Source organism: Uloborus diversus, chromosome 10 (genome assembly GCF_026930045.1).
Source record: "Uloborus diversus isolate 005 chromosome 10, Udiv.v.3.1, whole genome shotgun sequence".
Lineage (NCBI taxonomy): Eukaryota > Metazoa > Arthropoda > Arachnida > Araneae > Uloboridae > Uloborus > Uloborus diversus.
The window spans coordinates 34,228,252-34,253,949 of NC_072740.1; the positions used below are offsets into that span (position 1 = coordinate 34,228,252).

General features: G+C 32.2%; 1 protein-coding gene across 1 annotated transcript in view; it reads left to right on the forward strand.

Annotated features, from left to right (window-relative positions):
- The window catches only part of LOC129231712 (tubulin epsilon chain-like), an 86,264-nt gene that overhangs the window by 38,978 nt on the left and 21,588 nt on the right, over positions 1-25,698 (forward strand). Inside the window, exons 12-16 of the mRNA XM_054866075.1 lie at positions 8,540-8,655; positions 12,003-12,124; positions 14,586-14,690; positions 15,934-16,000; positions 22,018-22,138. Of these exons, the coding sequence (XP_054722050.1) occupies positions 8,540-8,655; positions 12,003-12,124; positions 14,586-14,690; positions 15,934-16,000; positions 22,018-22,138 (531 nt within the window). The remainder of the gene's footprint in view (positions 1-8,539; positions 8,656-12,002; positions 12,125-14,585; positions 14,691-15,933; positions 16,001-22,017; positions 22,139-25,698) is intronic.

Consider the following 25,698-nt stretch of genomic DNA (forward strand, 5'->3'; position numbering starts at 1 on the left):
AAAGATGTTAGTACTAAAATTTGGCCCATGTCGTTCTACAGGGAGATTAAAACTCTAAATTGTAAGCAAGCGGCTTTTCGTCAGTTTAAGGAAACTGGTCAGAGTGCAGATAGGTTCCAGTATTGTAACGGAAGACGAAATCTTAAGTATTCGGTACGGATTTTCGGAAAAGGGAATTGAAGCAAAGGATAGCAAATAACATTGATGGGAATCCTAAAAGATTTTTCGCTTACGCAAATTCTGGGAAAGCTCAAAATAGTCAAATTGGGCCAATGGTTGATGAGCATGGAAATTTAATCCAAAACGATAGGGATATTGCAAATGTTCTTAATAACTTTTTTCCTGTGTGTTTAGCAATAACTGTATCTCAACAGTTGACACTAGCAAGACACAAGCCATTATGCAGCTTGAGGATTTTGTTTTTTCCAGGGAGGAGGTTCTATTTCATTTGAAAAAAATTAAAGCAACTAAAGCTCCGGGACCAGATAATATTTATCCAAAAATGTGCAAAGGAAGTGGTTATGCTATTTTAAATATTTTCAATGCTTCTTATAACTCAGGGACAGTGCCAGAGGACTGGAAACTGGCTAACATAATGCCGCTCTTCAAGAAAGGGTCTAAAGGTAATGCTGGGAACTATAGACCTGTAAGTCTGACTTCAGTGGAATGTAAGATTTTCGAAACTTTGATCAAAATTAATATTATGAATTTCTTAGAGATTAACAGTCTGTAGACTAGTTTGCAGTATAGTTTCAGGAAAGGTAAATCGTGTGCTACTAATTTATTGCTTTTCTATGATAAGGTTACCTTGGATTTAGATAACAAAAAGTGTGGATATTGTTTATATTGATTTTCAAAAAGCTTTTGATAAGGTACCGCATGTTGCTTTTCTCAGCTGATATAGGAATAGGAGGAAAAACTTTACTTTGGATTGGAAATGGGCTGACTGGAAGGAAAGAGAGTAGTTGTGAGGGAAATCATTCTAAATGGAGTTATGTTTTAAACGGGGTTCCTCAATGTTCAGTTTTAGGGTTTCTCTTGCTTATTATTTTTACGAATGACACCAATGAAAATATTACTGGAAGCATAATTTGTTTTGCTGATGATGTAAAAGTTATGGGGATGTGGGAGAAAATGAAGAACAAGTAAAACAGCTTCAAGAGGATTTAGATCATATTTCTAAGTATGTGGATAGGTGGGATATAGCATTTAATGTAGGGAAATGTCAAGTGCTACACTTGGATCATGGAAATAAGCGTACAAGTTATCGTTTATAGGGTTTGGTCATTAGTCAGACAGAAAACGTTATTGATCTGGGTATCTTATGAGCATTCTGTTGGCTTTCTTACTTGCAATGCTGCACTGTTGACTAAACTTGAAATCCTGATTATCAATAGATCTATTTCAAAGAAATCCAAGAAGGTTCTTTTGCCATTATGTAGGAGTTTAGTAAGACCTCATTTGGAGTATGCTGTTCGGTTTTGGTCTCCTTATCTCAGGAAAGATATTTCTGTATTGGAAAGGGTTCAAAGAAGGGTTACTAGACTAGTAAGAGGACTTTCAGATTTAGACTATGATAACAGACTTAAATAGGCTTAATATGTATAACGTGGAGCAAAGGAGAGCCAGAGGGGACAAGATTCAATTGTTTAAATTTATCAAAATGAAAGATGTTACCGGGTTAAATTTTCTCACTTTAAGCTGTTCAAATCTCAGGCTAACCTGGAAATTAGGAAAAATTACTTCTTTAGTAGGGTCGTGGGCACTTGGAAAACTTACCGGAAGAGGTGGTAATGAGCAAGGGGGTGGATAGCTTTAAGAGGGCCATTGATCTTCATTGGGGACTTATAAACTGACTAGGACCGGCCTAGCTGGGCCCAGAGCCTGTTGCTGATCGTCACATTTATATTTGTACACTATCTTTTCAATATTGATAATCAAGGATTTTCCAGAGCTTCCCCCAGGATTAAAGAAGGGCAGGGTGCTGATTTTTTTAAAAGGGCACTTTTTTGAGAAAATGGCATTTTTTTCAAAAGTAAAAGGCATGTTATCGCTTCAAAGCATTAGTGGATATAGTCGTAGGATAAATACTGTTATTCTTGGGTTCAAATGTTTTACTGTCGCAGCAATAAAAACTTTGAAACAGTCATGGATCACTTCTTAAAACAGTTGATTTTTTTTTTATATATAATCATTTAAAATAGTGGCAGGCAACCAGTCGATCGCGATCGAACGGTCGATCTCGAGCCCGTTTTCAGTCAATCCTTATAATATTCTGGATTTTTTTTTTTCAGAGTGCCATGAAAAACATTATTTTCTGCAAAAGAATTTGACAGAACTTCTGAAACAAAAGTTATTCAAAACATTTCCAGAACTTTTTATTATTGCTGGAAACTGGAGGTGCCCCAACTTCTAATATTTAAGAGAAATATTTGTTTCTTACTTTTGCTATTGAAAAATGTCCACAAAAGGAAAAATTAATTTACGGATCAAGCTTGTTTCGAATGTTGTACTTATTTTTAGAGCAAGATAATTTTACCAATAGAATGCCACAGAGAGAAGAGATTCCTCCATCCCCTGTTCCGAAGTCAATCTTGGCGATCGCGGTACTTGGAAAGTAGATTGACACAGGATTTAGGTTGCCAATCACTGATTTGAAAGAAATTATGATAGCTAATTCTTTCAGCTGTTACTAGCTGTAACTTAAACTTTTAATACAAAAAGTAATAATTGCTCTTGTAGTAACCATCACAGTAAGAAAACAAAAACTAATATACGGCACCAGTTTGAAAGGACTTGTTTTTTTTTTTTTTTTTTTTTTTTAACTTATCATTTGTTTTCAATTGAAATGTAAAAATCATCCAAATTTGGCTTTTACAAGGCTGAATTTTTTGTATTTTTCTCATATTTTTATGTTGTTTTGATGCCAGGTGTCACGCAAAATATTAGCGTTTTGCTGTACATCTGCAGCAATCTTTTAGCATCTGCTTTCGGTTTTTAATATTTTTGATTATTTTGTCAGTAGTACTCAATGTGAAGTATACTGAGCAAAAATACAAATGTATTTTTCAGACCAAAAAATGCTCGGCATGCATATAAACAAAATAATAAAACAGAACATTTTATCCACGAATTACACATGAAAACAACTGTTTCAGCAAGTAATCGCGATTTAAATTAATATAGACTGTAACAAAATTTGAAAATAAATTGGCAGTGCCAAAAAAAAAAGAAAATCGAAAAAAATTGATGCGGATTTCGGACGTTGATGAATTTCAGGTCGGGGGATTTGTGGCGCTCCACTGCACCTGCTTACCTGCTTAATTTTAATTCAAAATGTAAAAGCGCTATTAAAAACTTGAATTTGAATGAAAGATTCTAAAATGCTGGGCTAACTAAACGTTTATCGGGCTGGAAGAGAAGAGTTAGAATTATCTTAAAACATGTGTCAATTGGGCAAAGAAACATTTCCCTTGTCATGAAGCGATAAAAGGAAGAATGATAGCCAGTATTCTTCACTGGAAATTAGTGTAAACAGCCCCCCACTATTGAATAAAAGGTGGCAATGCAAACCCTGAGGCAAGGAGTAAGAAAGTGATTTTGGTAATTCATGAATGGCTTATCAGTAGTGTTCCCAAAGTGAAAGGCCCCTGGAAGAACATTGTTTAGTCTCTACAATGCCAAGGCCACTTTTTATCCCTTGCGATAACTGATAATGTAAGGTATCCAAGTTGGGAGGAGAGAAGGAGGGGCAGATATTTGCTATTTTCACTTAGAAGAAAGACATTGTAAGGAAACAAGGGGAAGAGACACCTTCTTTTCCTAGTAAGAATCTTAAATCAAAAGAGTGCCAGTTCATGAACAAAAAGGCAATCAGGGCACCGTTTTACCGATAAAGTGGCAAGTTGGGCGCGTTCTAAAAATCAAAAGGACAAGTTGGGCACGTTCTAAGAATCAAGGGGCAAGGTGGGCGTGGCCCCCTCCCGCCCAAGCCTGGAGGAGGGTCTGGATTTTCCATTTTGTTGTGTCCTGCTGATGCGGCGTGACATATGAGATTAACAAGTAGCTTGAAAAATCAAACTGCATTCTGTAATTCCTTGTTCTTTGTCTTCCGCTGAAAATGAATTTATTATGATGAAGCAATCCAAAGCTTTTGTTCCAAATTCACTCAAAGATAAAATTTCAAAAGCAGAGGTTTTCTTAGTTTTAGTTGCCGTAAAAAAATTATTTGTTTGCATATTTAAGTGATTTATCTATAATTTACTGGGATATTTTTGATGATACTGAGATAGCAAAAAGTATCAAATTATCTGATAAAAGTTAAGTACGTAATAAGTTTTGGACTTGCGCCTTACTTTAAATCCCTCCTTAATTAAGGATATTTTTTCATCATTCTTTGTTATTCACTTTGATGAAACAACAAAGCAAGTAAAAAAGCAATTGGACATACATTTATCCTACTGGTCTGTGGTATACACTTCTGCTTCATAATGTGTCATTGTGTTGAATAATAAAAGATGGAATGCATTTTATTGTAGTTTTCATGATTGAATTTGAAACGTTTTATTATCCACTATGAAAGTCAAGCTTATAAATTACATTTAAGTTTAAAAAAAACTTGATTTTTGTTGTCCTAAAAATGTCAAAATTGTTTATCATTATTGTGTCCTAAAATTTTTGAAATCACCACTCTGACCCCTGTCAGCACTTAAAACTCCTGAATTTTGTTATTATCTCCTTACAAACTCCTTATTTTTTATTTTACATGGCCTTAAAGATTTTCTTTTATCATGAATCCCAGATGCGAGTGATTACGTTAAGCTAAATTTTACTGGAATTCTGGTATTTTTTTTGTGTTTCTTTGGAACGACCACTCTCAGTACTTGAAAAAGATGGTCGTTAATGAAGGTTGGTCATTCTTAGAGGTCATTTTCGAATATGCAAATACAGTACAAATAGCTGTTTTTTTTCTTCTTCCTGCAATGTATTAATCAAGAACAGTATGATAAGAATGTATTTAATTAGTGTAAACTTTTTTCCCTCCTTTTTAATATAAAATATACCTTTTACATTAATTTCCTTTCTGATCTTCCTCCCTTGTGTAAGTTGATAACTTGTACTTGTTTCTCAAACCTGAGATAACTCGCTTTTTCTGAATTTTGACTGCGATGTATGGTGATGAAATGCAGAATGCAACTTCACTGAAACCAATTCTTGAGCTATTCAAATGTGTTAAAATTAGATTTTTTCTGCTGTTATGAACTAGGAATGCTCCATTCTCCCCCACTCCTGTAAGCAATCAAGAAATTCCAAGAAACAACCAATTAAAGAAGTTATATTCTTTTCAACAGCCCTCAATGACAGGCGCCCGCATCACATGCATCAAGATGTGCATGTGCCACCTTAGCTTCACAAGGGTCTGAAAAACAACGCCCTTCTTTTTGTGAAATTTTTGAGGTTCCAAACAAAGAGGGCAAGACAGGAACATGTTTGGACCCACAGAAGAATCTATTTTAATCCCTTATTCTGGTTCCCTTCCACCTTCGTTAAAACATGAGAAAACTGATCTGTGTACAAACTAAATGTTCTATTGCTTTTCTTTTGTTGTCACTCTCTTTTTGAGTTTTCTCTAACAAAAGTTCCCATGAGTAAAACAACAACAATGTGCATAAAGTACAAATGCAGTAATAAATTAGAGTTAAAAACTCAGCAAACAGCTGTTTCTGGGCTGTCAAATGCAAGCCCCTTCATCAGTGCATAAAAGAAGAACGAAAAGTCTACACAATGTAGACCGAACGACAAAAAAACGAATGACATTTTGTCATTCGGTCTACATTGTGCGGACTTTTTTTCTTCTTTTATGCACTGATGAAGGGGCTTGCATTTGACAGCCCCGAAACAGCTGTTTGCTGAGTTTTTAACTCTATTTTATTACTTTATTTGTACTTTATGCACGTTGTTGTCGTTTTACTCATTCCATAGTACAAAGTTTTCGACTTTTTTTTACAAAAATTCCCATAATTGTTAATGCTGAGATTCACAATTTTCCTGTCATTGTGAGAGGTTTCAATGGTCTTTCCCATAGGTATTTTAACGTTAGTCATATACAGGGAAAAATCAGTGCCTTAGAAAAGTGGTCGTTAATGGAGTTGGTTGCTATCTAGAGGTTGTTGCTCATAGAAGTTTCACTGTACCAGAAATCTGATTAATTTTTTTTTGTTATGCTATTTTCATCCCCATATCCTAAAATTTTTTCCTTACTTTAAATTTCCAACAGTTATGTCAATGGTTATTAATAATATACCTCTTGTAAAATATCTTAAAGTGCCATTCTAAAATTATTTTGCTTTAATAAATTCTTTTATTTTCCATTTTAAAACTCAATGCTTCCAATTTGATTAAAACAATTTCTTTGCATCCAATATGAGAATCAGTTTTTCTGATTTTTTTATGCATTCTATGTTTTTTTTTTTTGGAGGGGGGGGGAATAAATGAAATTTCTTTTTGTTCCATTTAAAATCACAAAGTTAAAAATTTTCAAGTGAAATTCTATGTCCTTTATGAGAGTCAAAAAGTTAAAATCTAAATCGCTGGTTTAATATGAATTTAGCTTCCATTACCTCGATTGTTATTAATAACATACCTATCATAGAGCTCTAAAATGCTATTCCAAAATAATTTTACTTGAATAACTGCTTTTATGTGCGGTTTTTTTTTAACTCTTAACATGTTCACTTTGAATCTCTTTGCATCCGCCATGGGAATAAAATTTTTTGTGTTTCTAATGTTAACTATACCTTGTGAAGAGGCAAAAAAAAAAAAAAAAACTTTTTTTACATTTTTATTTAAATCATTGAATTGAAAAGTTTTAAAACAAAATTCGTTTCTTTGAAAGTATCAAATGTGAAAAAGTTAAATACAAAATTGCATTCTGAAATTAATTTTTGTTTCAATTGTTTGAACTTTTTTAATGCATACGTAATATCTCTATTGTTATTACGCTTTTGTATTTATAAATATGTAAAGCCTTGAATTAGTTCTTATGGTAATGGCTAGGAGATTTAAGTATATTGCATCTAGTTAAATCTTTTTCAATATGTCCTGTAGCAAGTGCAATTTCTATTACTTGAAAAATATTTGCAAGGCACGATCAGAAAATCTTACCTTTCACCTTAACGTAATATTTTGGAGATAATTAGCATGTTACCAGCTCAAAAGTAACTTTTCAACTCATTTAAAGTTAAATTTACCATATGCACAATATTTTGACTGGAAAATCTATTTGAATGTAAGAAATGTGTTTTGTACAGTTAATGTATGTATATATAAAATCATGTATCTTTAAGTAGTAGGGGTTCTTTTTAATTTTAAAAATTAACTTAAAATTAGTCGATGAAATTTTGATCTGTGTTGAAGATTAAAATAATTTTTATAATTTTTTTAAAAGGATCCTTAATATTCAGATTGAATATCTGTATTTCAATCTTGTATGAGCAAAACCTTATGTTTTTAAAATATATCAAAATCAAACACAAATTTTGCTGAAAATTGTTTGTGTTTGAAATTTGTGCTTTTGTATCATGTAAATTTTTAAATTATTTTGATAGTAGTTATTTCAGCCTGCACTACTTTCAGCTAAGCTTATTTTAATAATTATTTTATTTTTTAAAGTAGTTTTTTGGCGAGGATATTATTAGTATGTGTTTTGGTTTTTTTTTTTTTAGAAAATACTAACTTTCAAGCTGTCTCACTTATTTATTTATTTATTTTTTTGAATTTGTTCTCAAAATTAAATATATTTCAATTGTTACCTCCCTCCCCCCTCTTGCTTGAATTTAGTTCTGAGTCGGCTCAAGTTCCAAAATCAGTAAATGCATATTTTACTATAAATTTAATATGTTTGTGCATTCAGTGTATTTATTGTATGAAAGCAAAAATAAATAATCTAAGAGTTGCACACATTTTTTCTGAAATATGTTTTAAAAAATGCATCTTTAAGCAAGACATTAGTCCTGAAAAAATAAAATTGATCCCTGCATCACTCCTTAAAAACTCCTTACTTTTAATTTTCAAAGTTGAGTATCAACCATATATTGCATGTCATGTAGAGTCCTATGTACCATTAAGACATCACAACTTTTTCTTTCTTTTTTTAAAGGAAAAAAACCCTTTATATTTGTTTTAATGTTTTAAGAGCACCATTCCCAACCTTGGTATACAGTAAACTAATGTTTTATGCTCTCCTGCAAAGTAGTGAAAATGTGACTTCCATTAGTCTGGCTTTAAAGTAGAGATATTTTTTGAAACAAGCCAAATATGACTGCCAATCTTTTTGATAAAAGGATAATTTGCAACCATCATACCATGACGGGTTATTTTCTAGTTATTTAATAATAATCAATATAAATTATCAGTGATGAAGTACAGAAGTTTTAGTGGTTTATTGCAATAAAAGCAGATTAGTTTACTGATTTTGTGTGGATCAGTATTTGTTAATTATCTTTTTTAAAAAAATCTAAAATTTTTAAATATTTCGCAGGCAGTGTTAATTGATATGGAAGAAGGTGTAATCTCTGAAACTCTGAGAGGTCCTTTAAAAGATTTATTTAGTCATAAGCAGCTGGTGACTGATGTCTCAGGATCTGGAAATAATTGGTATAGTATTTAATTGCTTTCAACTTTGAATTAATTTTTATAGATATCAAGGACTTTTACTAGAATTGCTTTAAGAAAATTGTTTGAACCGTGATTGTTATTCATGTTTGTTATCTCAGGCCATCGATTTTGTATGGAGAACCTTTTAATTACCTTTCAAAAACTCTACCATGTGATCCACATAGACTTTAAACACTTTCCGAAATAGCCAATAGAAGACAAGAACTGCAAAGTCTTTATCTCATTCATGTTCAAATAGCAAATCGTAGTTATTAACATAAAATAAGAAAGTAAAGTAAAAACTTAACTAAACTTGGGACAAAATCTATGAATTAAATTCATTTTCAGTTTATATTAATAACTATTTGCTAAAATTATCATAATTTATGAGTATAAATGGTCTGCTTTGAAGAAATATAAATTTGAAAATATGCCATGTTTGACTGGGTGAGAGGAAGGCTGTTATAAGTACAATGCTTTTTGTTGCCAACTTTCACACATACATGAAAATATTTATTCTTATTTTATGTTTTTAAATTCACAAGGGCTGTAAATGTGTTTTGCAAAACAAAACCACTACATTTTTGTAGCATCACACTTCTGGCCTGTTTTACTTATATCTCAAGTAGTTTTAAAGCTGTTTAATAGATTGTTTTCTTTTCTTTTGAATTTTTAAGTATTATCATACATATGTAAAAGCTTTGATGCAAGGTGGCACTGCTTTTACTCTTGATTTCCTCTGAAACTGATTTTCTATTACCAATACTGTAGACCATTGTTTCCCAACCAGTGGTTCGGGAACCCCTAGATATTAAAGGGGTTTGAGAAAATATTGTAATGGCAGAATTTCATAATTCAGGCATTTTTTTGTTCAAATTTATTCATTTGTCTCTTGCAAGGTGTAGGTTTTTATCGTTTTCATCGAGTGCAGAAGAAGTGTAACTTTTGGATGTAATGTAGATGAAAACGAAAACATATAAATGCCTTAATTTGCTTAGTAGCTTTTGATCGGAAAACAGGATTGAACTGATGAAAATATTACATGGAGCACATGCGAACGCCTGCTTTACCATTAAAGTGTGGCAAAGAGCTATAGCACTATGTTGTGCTGAAAATGCATAGAAGTGCACTCTTGCTGCTGTTGCAGTATTTTTCATAATACCTAGTCTGCAATTTCCTTTAAGCTTTCATTCAATAAAGAGAAGGAATGGTTGCCAACCCAAAAATACTCTATGAAGTGAAAAAAAAATTTTTTTTACTCAAGAAAAATTTCATGGGTGAAGCTTGCTATAGCGTGAATTACACAGTAAAGAAATTCAAAGGCATTAAACCATGCAACTTGATTTGCGCTGTATTTAAAAAAGGAATTCATGAAATTTGTTTAGGAAGGGCTTTTCTTAACAAGTGGACATAATGTTTGTTGGTTCAAACTACCATTTATTTAATAATTAGAGTTAATTCAAGGTGTTTCTATTATTTTTGAAAATTAAATTAAAAATAAGTGTGCTTAAGAACAAGAAAAGTTTTTAACACTCATACTTGAAATTGCCATTTGATTATCTGAAATCGCTGTCACATGATTAATGTGAGCAGTCTATTCCTACCAAACAGTGAGATTTGTAGTTCTTTACAAAACATATATAAATTTCAATACTGTTCTAATTTTGTTGCAAGAAAGTTATTCTTTGATTGACATCTGATTCAATGTTACAAATAAATATACTGTTGTGTCAGAAAAAAGACTTTTTAAATTTTATATCCCCTTTTGGACAAACAATGTTTCCGTATGGAAAAGGATTTTAACACACACAAAGAAGCAAATTAAATGCTCAACCTAAAGTAAGACTGAAACTGTCAGACACTTGAGTCAAACTTTGAGCACCTTTATTCCATAACTATATCATTAAGAATTTTTTCTAAGTTGACTGAAGCTTAACAAAGAATAATCACTGGGTTTGTTCTTTATTAAATTTGTTTTGCATTCATTTTCTAGCAATCATTTTAGTTTGCAGCAATGTGTACTCTGTACTTTTCATTCTGTACATTTCTTTCAAATTTAATTGTATGCGTGACCTTCTTTCGTTTTCCCCCTCCCCCCTTTTTTTTTGTTTGTTACTTATTGCTTAGTGCACAAGGGGTTTGCAAACTTCTTGTCCATTTTACAAGGGGTTTTCAAGAGGGAGGGAAAAGGTTGGGAACCGCTGCATTAGACCGCCTTTTATCAAAAACTTTATACAGTACTTCTGGTACATCATCATTGCAACCAATTACTGTTCAAAGTGACAAATGTTTTCAGAATGCTCTGCACAATGTAAGGTAAACACACCAGTAGTGGCCAGTGCTTATTAGTGCTTCAGTAGTGGCCATTTCAAGGTTTATTGAAAAAAATAGGATTCCAGGTTTCCCAATGCATTCAAACATGCAGGTTATATTTCTTGCACCTTTGATGCAGTTTTGAATCCATTGGGAGACCTGGAATCCTACCTTTTCAAATATAAACATTGAAGTTGCCACTATTGAAGCACTGGTCACTACTGGTGCATTTACCTTAATTTAATATCTTTCTCAGTTGGTGGTCTCTTTGTCATGCCACCAATTTTAGATTTAGTAGCAATCATTCTTTTAGTATAGAATCGTCTCACTAAAGAATCTCCCAACATAGCAGTTTTCCTGCACCTTTACTCCTAGAATTCTTTACTATTCATCTCTCCTTAAAATTTTATACGTATTTAGAATTTTGTATTGTTTGATAGCTTTATAGATTGAAGTTCTTTTGTATTCAATGAGAGCTTGTTCCAGATTTTTTTCACTGTCACTTTTTTTTTCTCATAAAAATGTGAGCTACAATGTGACAAAAAGTCTCGTTTTTATACAGCTAATTGAGTTCGAGTTATACAGCATGGTTTCAGTGTCTTTCTTTATGCATTTATCTCCTCAATGCCCCCCCCCCCCCCGTTCTTCCTTTATGCCATTGTAATCCCTTGTCCTAAAGAAATTATTTCAAGAAAACATCCTCCCTTGCTCTTATCCAATCTAAGCCACCTTCAGTAGTCCTGAAATTCTAGGTAAAAGCTAGTTATGCTCTGTGAATGGCCTTGCAATTTTTGATCTTAGTTGCTGGTTAGGGTGTCTTTCTTTTTTCTTTTCCTCCCAGTTTTTGAGACATCTGACTGAAGTAGGGTTTTGATTACTGGAGAAATTCTGTATGTCGAAGAAAAGACTCATGACTTAAAAATTGCTACCAAAATAAAGACTTTCCAGTTATTATATTCAACTGAAAAAGTATTGAAAATATGTGAAATTATTTTTCCTTCAACTTATCTGTTCTCTTTACCTAATTACTTTAGGGCTGTAGGAAATATGGTGTATGGCCCTAAGTATCAAAATGATATTACAGCTTTATTTCGAAAAGAAGCTGAAGCATGTGATAGCCTGCAGTGCTTTTATCTTATACATTCTGTTGGAGGAGGCAAGTATATAACATTTATTTCTCTTCAGTTCTGTGCTATATACCAGCCTGTAAATAGAATATATCATCAATGATCATTTTAAACAAATTATAGCACCATATCATCAAATTAGTATATTAATAACATCTCAATAACTCATTTATGAGTTTTAACATGTTCATTGCTCATTTTTTTTTTTTTTTTGGATGTGTAAAGGTTTTTTATTACTTGCTTAGATACTAGTACTAGTTATAGTTATCAAGTAAGTTAATGTAAAAAAAATATATGTATCCTTTAATGTTGCATGACTAAGTGTTTGATTATATTTTGAAACTTATCAATAGTTTTCTACCCAAGTACTTGCATAAATTGAAATTATAGTTTGTATTTTGTGTAAGGTTGATACCATGTCAATCCAGGCAGGTGGATTACCTGACCTCCGAAGTTTTAGAATTTACATCTGCTAAAATACAAAAAAAAGTTAAAAGCATTTTTTCCCCAAATAAATTTTTGGGCCGAAGTACACCCCGTCAAAGATTACAACCTGACTAGAGATGTAGAATTTCCTGAAACTTTCATGTGGTGGGAAAAAAAAGTTTTTTCCTGGGAAAACTGGAAAAAATGGAAAAATTGATTTTTTATGAATAAAAATAGGGTTTCTTAATAGTATTGTTTTTCTTGAAACATATAAAGGGTTAAGCATTAAAAAATATATGCAATCGTAGCATCTTCTTTTTCAGCTTGACAGAAATACACATACAGCTAAGTTTAATTAGAAAAAAAATAGCCTTTTTGCTTTAAAACTGAGAACTTTCTTGGTCAAGCACCAGAAATAAGCCAAATTGTCGTTCAACCAATAATATTTGGTAAGATGTGTCTAATCATAACAATTACATTTTCTATTTTAGTTTGCCTTTGAAGTTTGAAATAATAATGCAACTATTAACTTTCAAATATGATTAATATTTTTTGAAAAAAAAAATAAGTATGATATCTTTTCCTTGCAACATAATTTTACTGTTTAAAAATGAAAGCTATTGAGTTTTGTTTTTTTTCCAATCAAGTCTAAGTCCAAATCAAAACTAAATTGGTTTTTCTTTATCTCTCCAACAGAAATCCCAAACCAAAACTGTGTAATGGATTTTAAAGCTGGACCAAAATGTAAACTGAATTTTCAGTTAACCATATGGTCCGTGCTGAGCAAAGTAATAAAAGTAGTCATGCCTGCACTTTTGAGCAAAAATGAGTTTTGGTTTCGTATTTTATTTAATAAATAAAATGTTTTAGTGTCATTTGATCAGGAACTATTTTTTAAAAACATCCTGGAAAAAAAAAAACATCTGAATCAAATGTACAGATGAGCCAAACTTTAAAAGCAATATCTCAGTTTGAGCTGAACTGTAGATTCCACTTTTGTGCCTAGCACGACATTTATTAATTTGGTTCGTACAATCAGCACAAACATATTTCTGTGATTAAAATTATGCTTGTTTGATTCATGAAGAAGGAAAATAAATTCTTCACTGAGGATATTGGTTTTGTTAAAGAAGGTTCAGTGTGTGGAAGTATCATTAGCAAACCAAGACCTCAATTTTTCTCAAAACTTGCAGGAAATGCAATTTTTTAATGTCTTGACAGAAAATTTGTTAATGAACAAAGCTTATCTTATAATCATTCACCAAAACACACGTATTTTGGTGCTTCGAGGAACCCCCTTATAAATGCATGCAGATGAGATGTTTCCATGAGCTTGCATCTTTTTGCATTGAAAAAATAGTTTCATTGTAATCTCAAAACACGTCTGTAATATTTTCTGTTACTTACACTTTCAATGCTGGTTCTTTTTTTGACAATTTCTTGCTGATTGAATCTGTTGTATGAGGCATAATTTCGATTTTTCATCTTGAATATATGATGTAAAATTTAAAATTTAAATAAGCAGTTATAAGTAAAGCTATTAAAAAAATAAAACTGTCATGATGTAAGGTTGGCAATGCATCACAATGTAGAAATTCCTGCATTGCCCAGCCCTAATGCACAGGTCTCAAAAAGTTATGGGACAACCAGTTTTTTGCATCCATCTTGTAAATGAATGAATGTAGAAACAAAAAATTTTTGGAGGATATGTGCATCAAAAAGTTTTTTATTGAATGTGTCATAGAAATTTACATAAGTGTATTGCAAAAATGATTTATAACAAAAAAAGCAATATTTGCAGAAAAGTCCATTCTTGAAGAAAACAGAACATCACTGTGTTATGTAGTAAAATGTCATAAAAACAATACAAAAATGGGTTTTTATAAGGAATGTGTCCCCCCGACCCCCTCTTGCTTGAATGCATAAGCGGCATCAATTTTCCATGTTGTTTATGAAGTTGTCGGACGCCGGAACAGGAAGCGAAGACTAGAAAAAGAGTAAGTCTTGTTCCAGTTCATGTAATGACCTTGAAGGAGGATTTAAAGCTGCAACCTGTCTGCTAAGATAGTCCCAAAGATGTGTTATCAGATTCAGGTCTGGAGATCAAGCTGGCCATTCCGTTTGTTCTGAATCGTGGTCCTCAAGATACTCCTCAACAATCCGAGCTTGGTGAGGTCGTGCATTGCCATCCATCAGAATGAAGTCATTACCAATAGCACCAGCATATGGGCTAACATTTGGATCAAGGATCTCAGACCAGTCTGAGTTCCTCCATGGAACAAATGCATGTCAGTGTGACCACTGAGCGAGATCCCTGCCCACAAACCATGATTCCACCATCTCTATGACTATGCCTTCCAACAGTGTTGAATTGATGGGATCTAGTGCACTGTTCCCTCCAGATCAGTAGACGCTCTGAATCGCTCTCCAATGTAAATCTGGACTTGTTTGTGAACAGCACAGAAGCCCATTGCTGCTGGGTACAGGAAACATGCTCTCTTGCTCAGCATAAGTGGATCCTTCACTGTGGTCCGTTGAACGGAACACACACAAACAGTCTTCTTTCATAAAGACCTGCATTGTGAAGACAATTTCGCACTGTAGTAGCAGAGATTCTTTTTCCTGATGCTACAAAGTGGTCTGCAAAGAGCTGAGGCACAGTGTGGTTCTTCTCCTTCGGGCTGAAAGAACTAGAAAACGGTCTTCTACAGGTGTTGTAGCTCGTGGTAGGCCTGGAACAGGTCTTCCGACACAGAATATTCTCTATATGCTAATGTTGACTGGTGCACTTTAAATTTGTTCTGGTTACAACGTATAAACCAATGCATTTGTCATTGCTGGACCATGGGTTGTTCGGCTCGTAGTCTGGGTTAAAAAGACTTCTCAGTTTTCAAGGCCCAACTCCCCCGTAAACCACCTCTGTGGCAGGCTCAGGAGATCATGGGTGTCAAGCATGTATAAATATCATTAGCTGGGTTTTGGGAAAGATAAGTTATAATTGTCATTCCATGTTATCTGATTTATTCACTCTTTTTGCTAAGGTGAAGTAAAAGCTCACAATACACTAGCAACATTTTATAGAATGTACTAATGATAAAACTATGACATGCTGAGCTTGATTCTCCGAAAAAGTTTGGTTAATTTTTTCTATATAATGTAATACTTCTGTACAAACATCTAGAAAAAAAATTGCAACCAATGCAACTTCAGCTCAAATTTGTTACTTAAAGTCATAGTTAAATGAAAACGAAGCATTTAATGCAAATAAGATTAGCACAGCATTGTTTAAAGTCATATCGTATTTTCAAAATAGCTTATTTATATTTCTTATTACCTATCTTGCATGTTTAGTTGATTCTTTGGTTTCATTTGTTTATTCATCAAACTTTTTCGATCTTTATTGTCTTTGCAGGCACAGGATCAGGTCTAGGTACTGCTGTTCTTGAATATTTGTATCATGAATTTCCTAAAGTACCCAGGTGAGATTGACTATTTCAGTATTACAGTATTGTAAAGTAAGCTGAGCATTAAGAATAGCTACTTGTAATCAACACTGTTCATTATACTCTATTAAGATATTGTTGTCTTAAAAATATATTAGTATTAACAAAAATACCCGGTGTTGCCTGGGTCAGTAGTAATTATGAAAAAAACTCATTACTTGCACTTGTTTTCTGTTTTAAGTGAAAGAATTTAAAACACACCTTTTTGACGTGATTAAAAATCAAACTTTTTTCTTACTCATTAAACTAATATAGATATAACTATAAAAAGCAAAATAGTATTCATTTAGAAATGAAAGCACACATTTACAAATTTGAAGAATTTCCGAAGTATGAAACTAAACTTCACATGTTTAAAAATATTTATTAGTTAATACTTATTTTTTTACATGGAGTCTTACCTTTTCTGTACATCTATCGAAGTACAAATTGTTTAAAAAAATGTAGCTGCACCAGTAATCCCCTTATACCTGCTTTAGTTATTTTGGGAAATTTCTATTATTGTGGGTTCTTGGTGCGATTTAAAATGTTACTGAATTAGCGGGAATTGTTTTGGGATACCTTGGATGATGCTCCCCCTCCTTACTTTGTAAAACAGTATGTTACTAATTTTCTTTAAAAAGATATTGTTGCCGAATGCTGAGATACTTTTGGTCACCATAAAATGGCGCTAAACAGTTTCATCCAAAATGTTTCCAAAATAAGTAGTAAAATTTGGCAATTGTTTAAAATTGTGCAAAAAGAAAAATTAATGGAAGTTTTGTGCTGTTTTTGGATTTGCCTAATTTAGTTGATGGATTATTTTACGTATTAAAAAAGTCTTAAAGATTCTTTTAATGGCGATATTTTGTTTACATGGTGAAAGCTGAGATACATTATTGCGAAGTCTTTGGTTTTAAAAACAGCGACAGTGTTGAAAAAACTGCCAAATGCATCAGCTACTGAAATATTTACTGAAACAAAAAATTTGGCAAGATTTCTGCTGGTAGATTGGATAATGAGAAAGTGTCCAGTCAGCACAAATAATTTTAAAAAAAGCACTATTTTTATCAAGTTTCCAATTAAATGGGAAAATGATCAGCCAAATTCATTTGCCAATCTTGTGGGAAAACATTTCTTTAAGATTTGACTTGAGAAAAGCCTTGAACAGTCAGACAAAATGCAAAAAATATTCAACAATACAACAATTCTAAATATCAACTGGGAGTTGAGATGATACACTAAATAATGAATTAGGTTGATGGAAGCCTTCGAAAATGGAACTAAAAAGCTTATAACACGTTTTTTATACAACTTAGAAATTTCGGACAGATGTCATCTTCAGCAGAAAAATCAACACTTTCGATGGACACATAATGTTAACACATGCAAGTATTTTTTCACTCCCTTATTGAGGCATTTACGCAAAAATTGGGACTTCAATTAGAATAAAAAAGGAACTAACAATCGGATTTTTTTTTTCAAAGTGGTTCATAAACGTTTTAAGTACCAAAAAGAACAAATGGTGAAAGTTTCAGCCAAATCTGCCGGATAGTTTCTGAGATCTTAGGGAACACACACAGCCACACCATTTACCAACATCCATTTTTATATGTATAGATTATTATTTTTTTTTTAAAGATTTTTTTTTCTTCAAATGAATGTTTTAAACACTTCCAAAGTAGGTACTTTCGAAACTTTTTCATATAGTACCTACATTATTGACTGCAAATATTTTAGTTGTTATTATTTTTTTTACTTTATTCAGTCTTGGAGAATAATGTTTCAACAGACATTCACAAAAGGGTACTCCTTCAGTTAAGACTACACTTTTATAGAAGAATTTTATAGTTAAATGTGCAAAGTTTTGTAGTAGAATATTACCACACCCATTCTAGTGCACAAGTGGAATGAGAGAGTTACATTTCTGAGCAATGCTGAGATGAATTTTTATCTTTAGAGCAAGAAAAAAATTTTTTTTTAAGGTCAAATGTTTTTAAAAGTTTTGAAGGGGCAAGGAGGATGCATTGAGAAATGCAAAAAAGATGACAAAATTACCTGAAAGAGTGCAGGGTGCAGTGCCCTCAATCAAGTGTCTGAGAAACATCCCAATGGCAGTTTTTCTTTTTTTTTTTTCAGTTCGTATTTTTAAATTTTAATGTTCAGAAATAGTTTTGTTACGCAAAATTTGACTGTAACTGAAGTACCCCTATAGGGATAGGTACCTAAGCAGCACAGCACAGTATAAGGATTTAAACATCCATTGGCATCTTGAATTGGCAATCTGGACATAAAAATGATAATTTTAGTCACATAGTACCTTTCAAGTGAATTAAACTTAGCTATCACTGACTAAAATCTATTTCCACAAGCAAATTTGAAGGCATGCATGTACTTTTTGAAGGTTCATTTGCAACTATTCTTTAGGCATGTTCTTTTGCACATGATTTAAAAAAATAACCAGAAAGCTACATCTAACATGAAGATGATTGAGAAATAATTTCATAATTTCTGTTTCTTCATGTTTTGCACTACTTACACAAGACAAATGTGCCAAGTCCATAACATACTTCTAAACAAGCAGTTATTCAATAAGAAAACCATTTTAAAAGATTTTTGCACTTTCAAGCTATCATTTAAATGTATGTATAAAAAATTTACAAACTGACATTTTATAAGAAAAGTTCAATATATTAGAATAGTTACTGATTTCTCAGAAAATGTCAACTTTGTATTAGCTAAAAACACCATGTCTTTTGCATGTAGAGTCCGTAACATCTAACATGCATTATACATCCCAATATTTTCTGTAAATTTTTAGCAAATTTGAACATTTTTTAGTGTTGAAACCTAATTATTGGATAACAAAAAATAACTTAATGCTATCATTTTTTGCATTTTATTTTTAATACCTATGAAAATATTCTAACCAAACTTATATACATTAAATTAGAATACATTATTGTGTCTAATATATTAACAAATTTTCAGATTGGTTTCCTTTAGTCTTAATGCAGAGCTTTAAACATGTCACAAAATTTTTGATCTTAGGCCGTAACTCACATACTGATTTTTTTTTTTTCATTCCTTGCAGAAGGATTTCTTTAGGGATATCAAAGCTTTATGAGATTTAGCACACACCCGTGTCTCCAAGACCTTCTTTCATTGTTGAGGGGCAGCAATGACCCCAATGGGTAATGGTATAGGGGTGGGATATTTGCTAGTAGGAAAACACAACTTGTTTTTGTTGATCAAAAGATAAAGATTAATCAAGAAACATATCGCAAACTCATTTTGGAATGTGTTATCTTACCTTGGTCATAAAAGTTCTTTTTAAACAAAAGATGGACCAGGGTGGCGACAGATCAGGGAGATCAGGGAAAAGTCAGGGAACTTTATTAATCAGGGAAAAGTCAGGGAAATATCAGGGAATTTTGAAAAAAATAACAAAAAATCAGGGGAAAATTGATTTTTTGAAGAAAAAAAATTTTTTTTTGCTTTACAAAATTAAGTACTCTTAATTCCCTAAGCATTTTCCGCCAATTATCTGTTCAAAAAAAATAAATAAAATTAATGAGGTGCGATTATACACTGCCGCATATTTGTGCATCCTTTTTCCTCAACGTCAAAGTATTGAATCTTACTTATTAACCACAGGATGAACTTCCTAAGATTGCTTCTGTGTCTGTTAGGTTGTTTATTTTACCTAGCTTGAAATTTCCTTTTACGCTTTCAATGCTACGTAAAATAAACAACCATACAGGCAAAGAGGAAGCCTTCAATTATGCCTTAGCTCCTTTGCCTTTATTCCATTGTCTCAAAGTAATTAGCGTACTATAATCACGATTTCAAGAAGAAATCTTTGGTTTTTGAATTAATTAATACTATAAAAGCTTAAAAGTTATTGCTTCTTTGCGTTTTTAATTTAATTGCTAAAATTGAACTTTCAATTTAAAAAACTTTGTTTTTTTGCCGTTATACTATTTGTTGTCACTGCAGATTATAAAGGTTTTCTTTTCTTCAGACTTTAGTGATTCTTTAATTTTATAACCAAGTTGTATTCTTCTTTTATATATTTTGAAATTAACTGATTGCTTTTTTTTTTCTTTTTTTCCCTTGCATTTCAAAGTTGTTTGTTACAAAAGCAATCTAAGATTTTTTCTCGTTACATACTGAAATCATTTGAAATAGAGTTAACTTGTGTACTTAAGAAAATATCTTTATTTTTTTATGGTTAAAAAGCTGTATTCATTCATTAAAACCTATGTTCTTGATTAGAGAAAAGCTCCCTATGAATGGTTGTCAAATGGTTACATCTGTTTTGCATAAATATGTCAGTTATATAAGAATAACTACATTATTTCTATTCTTTCACTATTACTTGTTATTCTTGCAACAATTATTATACTGTTTGAAAACTTAGAACTGAAAAGTAATTGAAATTATTTTGAACTATCATTAATTCACATGTTTTTAAAAGTAATTTTAATAGTTTCTTAAATTCTTATGCTAAGTGTTTTCTGGAAGTAAAGTTTTTTTTTTAAATTTTTCTATAATCTTTCCATTGTATAAAAATTTAATATACTGTTTTGTAGGTCATTCCTCTCCCCCCCCCCCCCAATTGTCTTGTTTTTTTAAACCATTTTGTTTAAAAAGTAGCATCTTTTTAAAATATATCTTTAGTTCAACAACTTTACGCTAACTTAAAACGTTTAAATTACTGCATTTTATACAAACATACAATGGATTTCAAGTAAAGCAAAGAAAGAAAAACCATTATCATTGGTAACGTAAATCAGGGAAAAGTCAGGGAACTTTTTTTCGCAGTTCCTGTCGCCACCCTGTGGTCCTTCCAGCAGGATTCCGTACCTGCGCACAGAGCTTAAAGGCACTCAAAAGTGGTGCAAGACACATTTTTTCCTGATTTCATTGGAGCTCAAGAATGGCTACTGTATTCCCCGATTTGAACCCAATATATTCTTCTGTTTGGTCCCTCTTGGAGACATGAGTGTGCTAAACCTCATAAAACTTTCGCATCCATATAGAATTTCTTATGCAATAAAGAGATAAAATATCAGTAAGTGAGTTGCGGCCCATAGTCCAAAAACTTTGTAACATTTAAAGCTCTGTATTTAGGCTAAAGGTACCCACTTTGAAAATTTGTAAATATATTAGACAAAATAATATGTTCTAATTTATTTTGAAGTTTAGTTGAAATATTTTCATTAGTATTAAAGTTATGATGTATCATGTGTGTCCGAGTTATTTCTTGTCACTCTGTATCGCTTGTTTGGAAGAAAGGTGACACAATACGAAATGTTTCATTTTCTTTTTTCTTCGCTTAAATACCTTTAAAGGATGTTTTCTTCTGTAAAAAATAATGACAAATTTTTGGTTCTAATATTAACTACTGGAGAGCAGCAAACTTACTTTTTTTAATGCAAATTGCCTGAAGAGTTCAACTTCAAATGCTTCTCCTGTAAAATTTTACTTTTTTGTATTGTGGCACTCTTCTTTCAAATGAGCGATATGTAGAACTATAAAGTTAAGTTCATCCTAAATATTTTTAATGATGGGGGAATGAGAGGCTTTAGTATCTGTGAAGTGTGGAGTCCATAACAGCTAGATAATGTGAAATGCCCCGGAAGTGAAATAAAAAGTGCTTAAAAGTGCTGTATTTTCATTTCAACTTTAGAATATGATTGTGTTCTGGTGATTTATTCTGTTAACTCCCCATCATTTTCTTGTTACTTGTGGAGTGTCATCTGGAATTCATATGTGAAGAAACTTTTGAGTTTATTTTATTTTCTCATGTAACCTTCAGACAGTATATTTTCATTAAAACTTGTTAAATCGTAGATTTTTGAGCTATCGTTGCGTACAAATTTGGTGAATGATGATATTAAAATAGTTTTAGCTTCTGTCAGTTGAAGGCAATTACAGTTTTGAATTTCTTTCACTTCATATTTTGTTTTATTTATCTAAATTGTATGTTTTATTATTTTCTGATAAAGGTTTGTTTCTGCTGTTTTTCCATCTTTGGTTGATGATGTTATTACTTCTCCATATAATACAGTATTGGCTAATAGCAAGCTGATTGAATTTGCTTCATGTGTTATTCCTTTTGAGAACAAGGTAGTTATTCTTTTTTAAAAATTTAGGTTCAAATTTTTTTCATGGTGTGTGTTATATGTCTTTATATGGATACTGCATTGTTTTTTTTTTCTTTTTCTTTTTTTGTGTGTATGTGTGTTGTTTGCCATTTAAATTATGTGCTTATTAACAGTGAACTCATAGGTTGCTGTTTCTGCTATACTTTTTGTTTCTATATAAATTATTGTTTATATGCTGAATTTCAAAGAAATATTACATAAATATGGGTGCATACTGTTTTTGTTTTAATATTTTTTTGTGCTTACATGTCTTGGAAACTTGAAGTGATTCTAATAATTATGAAAAAAAAAAAAAAGCTGTTAAAGTAAAATCAAGAACATTTAAAATTAATAAATGAAAATATTTTAAACATTGTAAATTATTTTAAATAATTTTAGAACACAAAGGAGTTAAAAGTTATGTTGATATGTTTTATAAAATTGACTAAGTAGAGAAAATACTCGAGTCTACTAATAGTTTAACGTTAAATGTAATACAAATGCAAGTTCTTTTCAAGTTCTGAGCCTGACACAGATATGGCGCTCCAAACATAAAAGCTGTACTTTCCTGCCTGGGAGCTCTTGTCATTAATTTGTATGAAAAGTTTTAACTTGTTCTCTCAAGTAGTTTATTTTGACGAATGTTTGCAGTAGACATCCAACGTGTTTCTCTTTTAAATGGATGAACTTGAATATCATACGGTCATAAAATTCTTCGTTCAGGTCAGAAAAATCCCTTAGGAAATTCCTCTTGTGTTGAAAAACATTTACTCGGATTCTACTTCTTCCATGTCAACTGTTAAAAAGTGGGCAACTGTCTCCCACGTCCCCCAAAGATGGCCTATGTGAGCCCACTGCCAAAAACCTGCCACAGAGGAAGTCTTTGAAAAAGTGCATAATATCCTGTTGGAGGATAGGCGAGTGAAGGTTAGTGAGAAAGATGAGACAGGATATCAAAAAGAAGGGTGTGAAAAATTTTGCATGAAGAATTGAGGATGTGAAAGCTTGGTGCAATATGGGTGTTGTGTTTGCTGAGTGCCGATCAAAAGCAGATTTTCGCTGCAATATTTGGTGCATTTTAATAGGTTGGAGCATTTTTGTGCATTAATTTGTCACCATGACTGAGACATGAGTTCATCACTACACGCCAGAAGCGAAACAACACTCAAAACAGTGAGTGGAAGCGGGTGGTCAGCCCAAAAAGAGGAAAATCGGTCGATCTGTTGGAAAGGTTTTAGGCGACGTGTTTTGTAGTGCGAAAGGGATCCTGTTAATTGATTGTCTTGAGAAGGGCAAAGCAACTACAGGCAAATATTACTCTAACCTTTTCGATCAAATGAATGCCAAAATTCTGGAGAAGAGGCCTGGCTTGAAGAAGAAAAAAAAAATCATCTTTCATCTGGGTAACGCACCAGTTAACAAGGGTGTGCTGGCGATGGTTGAATAGTAGAATTCGGGTTATGATTTACACAACCATCCTTCCTGTTCTACTGACACCCTCAGAGTTCCATCTGCTAAAAACTTGAAGAAATTTGTTTCTGGGAAGGACTTAAGAAGGCTGGAGATTAGGGTGGGCCGAAAAAACTTTTTTTGGAAATCTGTTTTTGGATAGTGCGGAAAAGTTGCTATATGGGCCCGATATTACCTATAAAAAATTTCGCTAAATTTGTTTAATACTTAGCCGGCGCTATTTGACCTTGAAAAACTGAAAAAAAGGGCAAAAATGCACTTTTTTCAAAAAAAAAAAAAGAAAAGAAAATGGGGAGGGGGGGTTAAAAATAAAAGTTTGAAGCTAGTTTCAGCAAACATTACAAGTATCTGTCAGTGAATTAGTTGAAATCCTCAAAGACTTTAATACATTTCGTAGAATATTTAGCTATGCTCCTTTAAGACTGACACATGGGAAAAATGAAAAAAAAAAAAAAAAAAAATTAAAGTAGTTTCAAAATAAGTAAATACTGAAATGATACGCAATACGTTACTTAGAAAAACAGTGAAAATTCAATCAATTTTATGCGACATTTGTACGCCAATTTTAAAAAATGCACACACTCAAATAAAAAATAGTTTCATAAGATGCTAATTTTTTAATCTTCGGTTCCAATTGTTTCTCCTGGATAATAAACGGCGCTCAACTGCTTCTATTAGTCCTAAGGTTATGTTATAACTATTTTATATATGTTTGACAAATAGAGCGCTTGAGTATTAAAAAAATGTGAATCCTCTGAAGTCTTTTAAACGGGAGCTGGACATTTCGAATATTATTGCATTATTATCTTTGTTTTGGTAGACAACACGGCTGTTACGTAGAAACGCGCGAAAAAGAAAGTAACGCGAGCAAGCACAAGTAGTCTTCTATTTGGACCTGGAAGAGATTTGTCTCCTTCCGATGTTTTATTTCTTCCAACATATGAAGGCATTATCAAATGTTATCAAATCACTAAGATGCAAATAAAGGGAGAAGGAAGTATGCAACCATCTTCAGCAAGTGTGGCCGCTGCAGTTGCAAAAAAAGTTATTGATATTTGAGGGCGTGCTTCCCTTCCTCTTGTTTCGATAAGAAGAGTGATTGCCATGATTTTATCTTATTATTCTAAATATAATAGAGCAACAAAAAATGCTAAAAATATAAAGACGCAACTTTTACAATCAAAGCTAGACAAATTTAAAGCAGAGGCTACGACTTTGTTTGACGTTTGTGCCTGCAAATGCGCAGATTTATATTCGTTTAATTGCAGAAAAAAGCAAAAGTCCCTGATAGAGAAAAACAATTTCTAATTGATCAAAGGACAGTAAGAAAAATGGCTATTGGAAAAGTGGATAAGGTAACAAATAATGCATATTTCGCTCATCCTGAACAGCTACTGTTGACAATGTTGTTTGACTCAAGAAAATACATTTGGGAATTAGCTGTTAGGTGAATTCTGAACTCTAGAAATAAGAAGACGAAGAGCTCGGATGGTTACGATTTTTTAAGCGTCCTAAATTCAATTTTGAAGCCATTGATTATGTTGATTTAGTTCATTGGGCAAACTGTGTTGCAACAGAGCCACTTCTTACAATGCATCTAAAAGACCAACAATTGAAAGAAATGTGCAAAGAACAGCCTACAGCTGTTTCGAGAAATTTCCCTGTCCCGCGGAAGCTGTGAAACGTTGTGTGAAACTAATAACCAAAGCTGTAATATAAGTTCATGTTGAAACTGCACAAGATGGATACATTCGTACCAAACTTCAAGCTAAGAAAGAACTTCCATCATTTGATGACGAGGGACAATATTATTCCAAAAAATAATATTCATTATGCATGAGGTATTATAAATCAAATTTGAAGATTTCTTTTTCCAAATTTTATTATCTTTATATGTAATTGTAGAAATGTATGATATTATTGCGTGATAATAATTACTATGATTAATAGTGCTATTTAATTAATTAATCTATGATTTAATTTTAAAAAATAATTTTCACAAAGGTTTTTAAAAAAATTCAATATTTTTTCATTTTTCTCCAATTTTTTGATGTCCGAAAGGAGCGGTTAAAT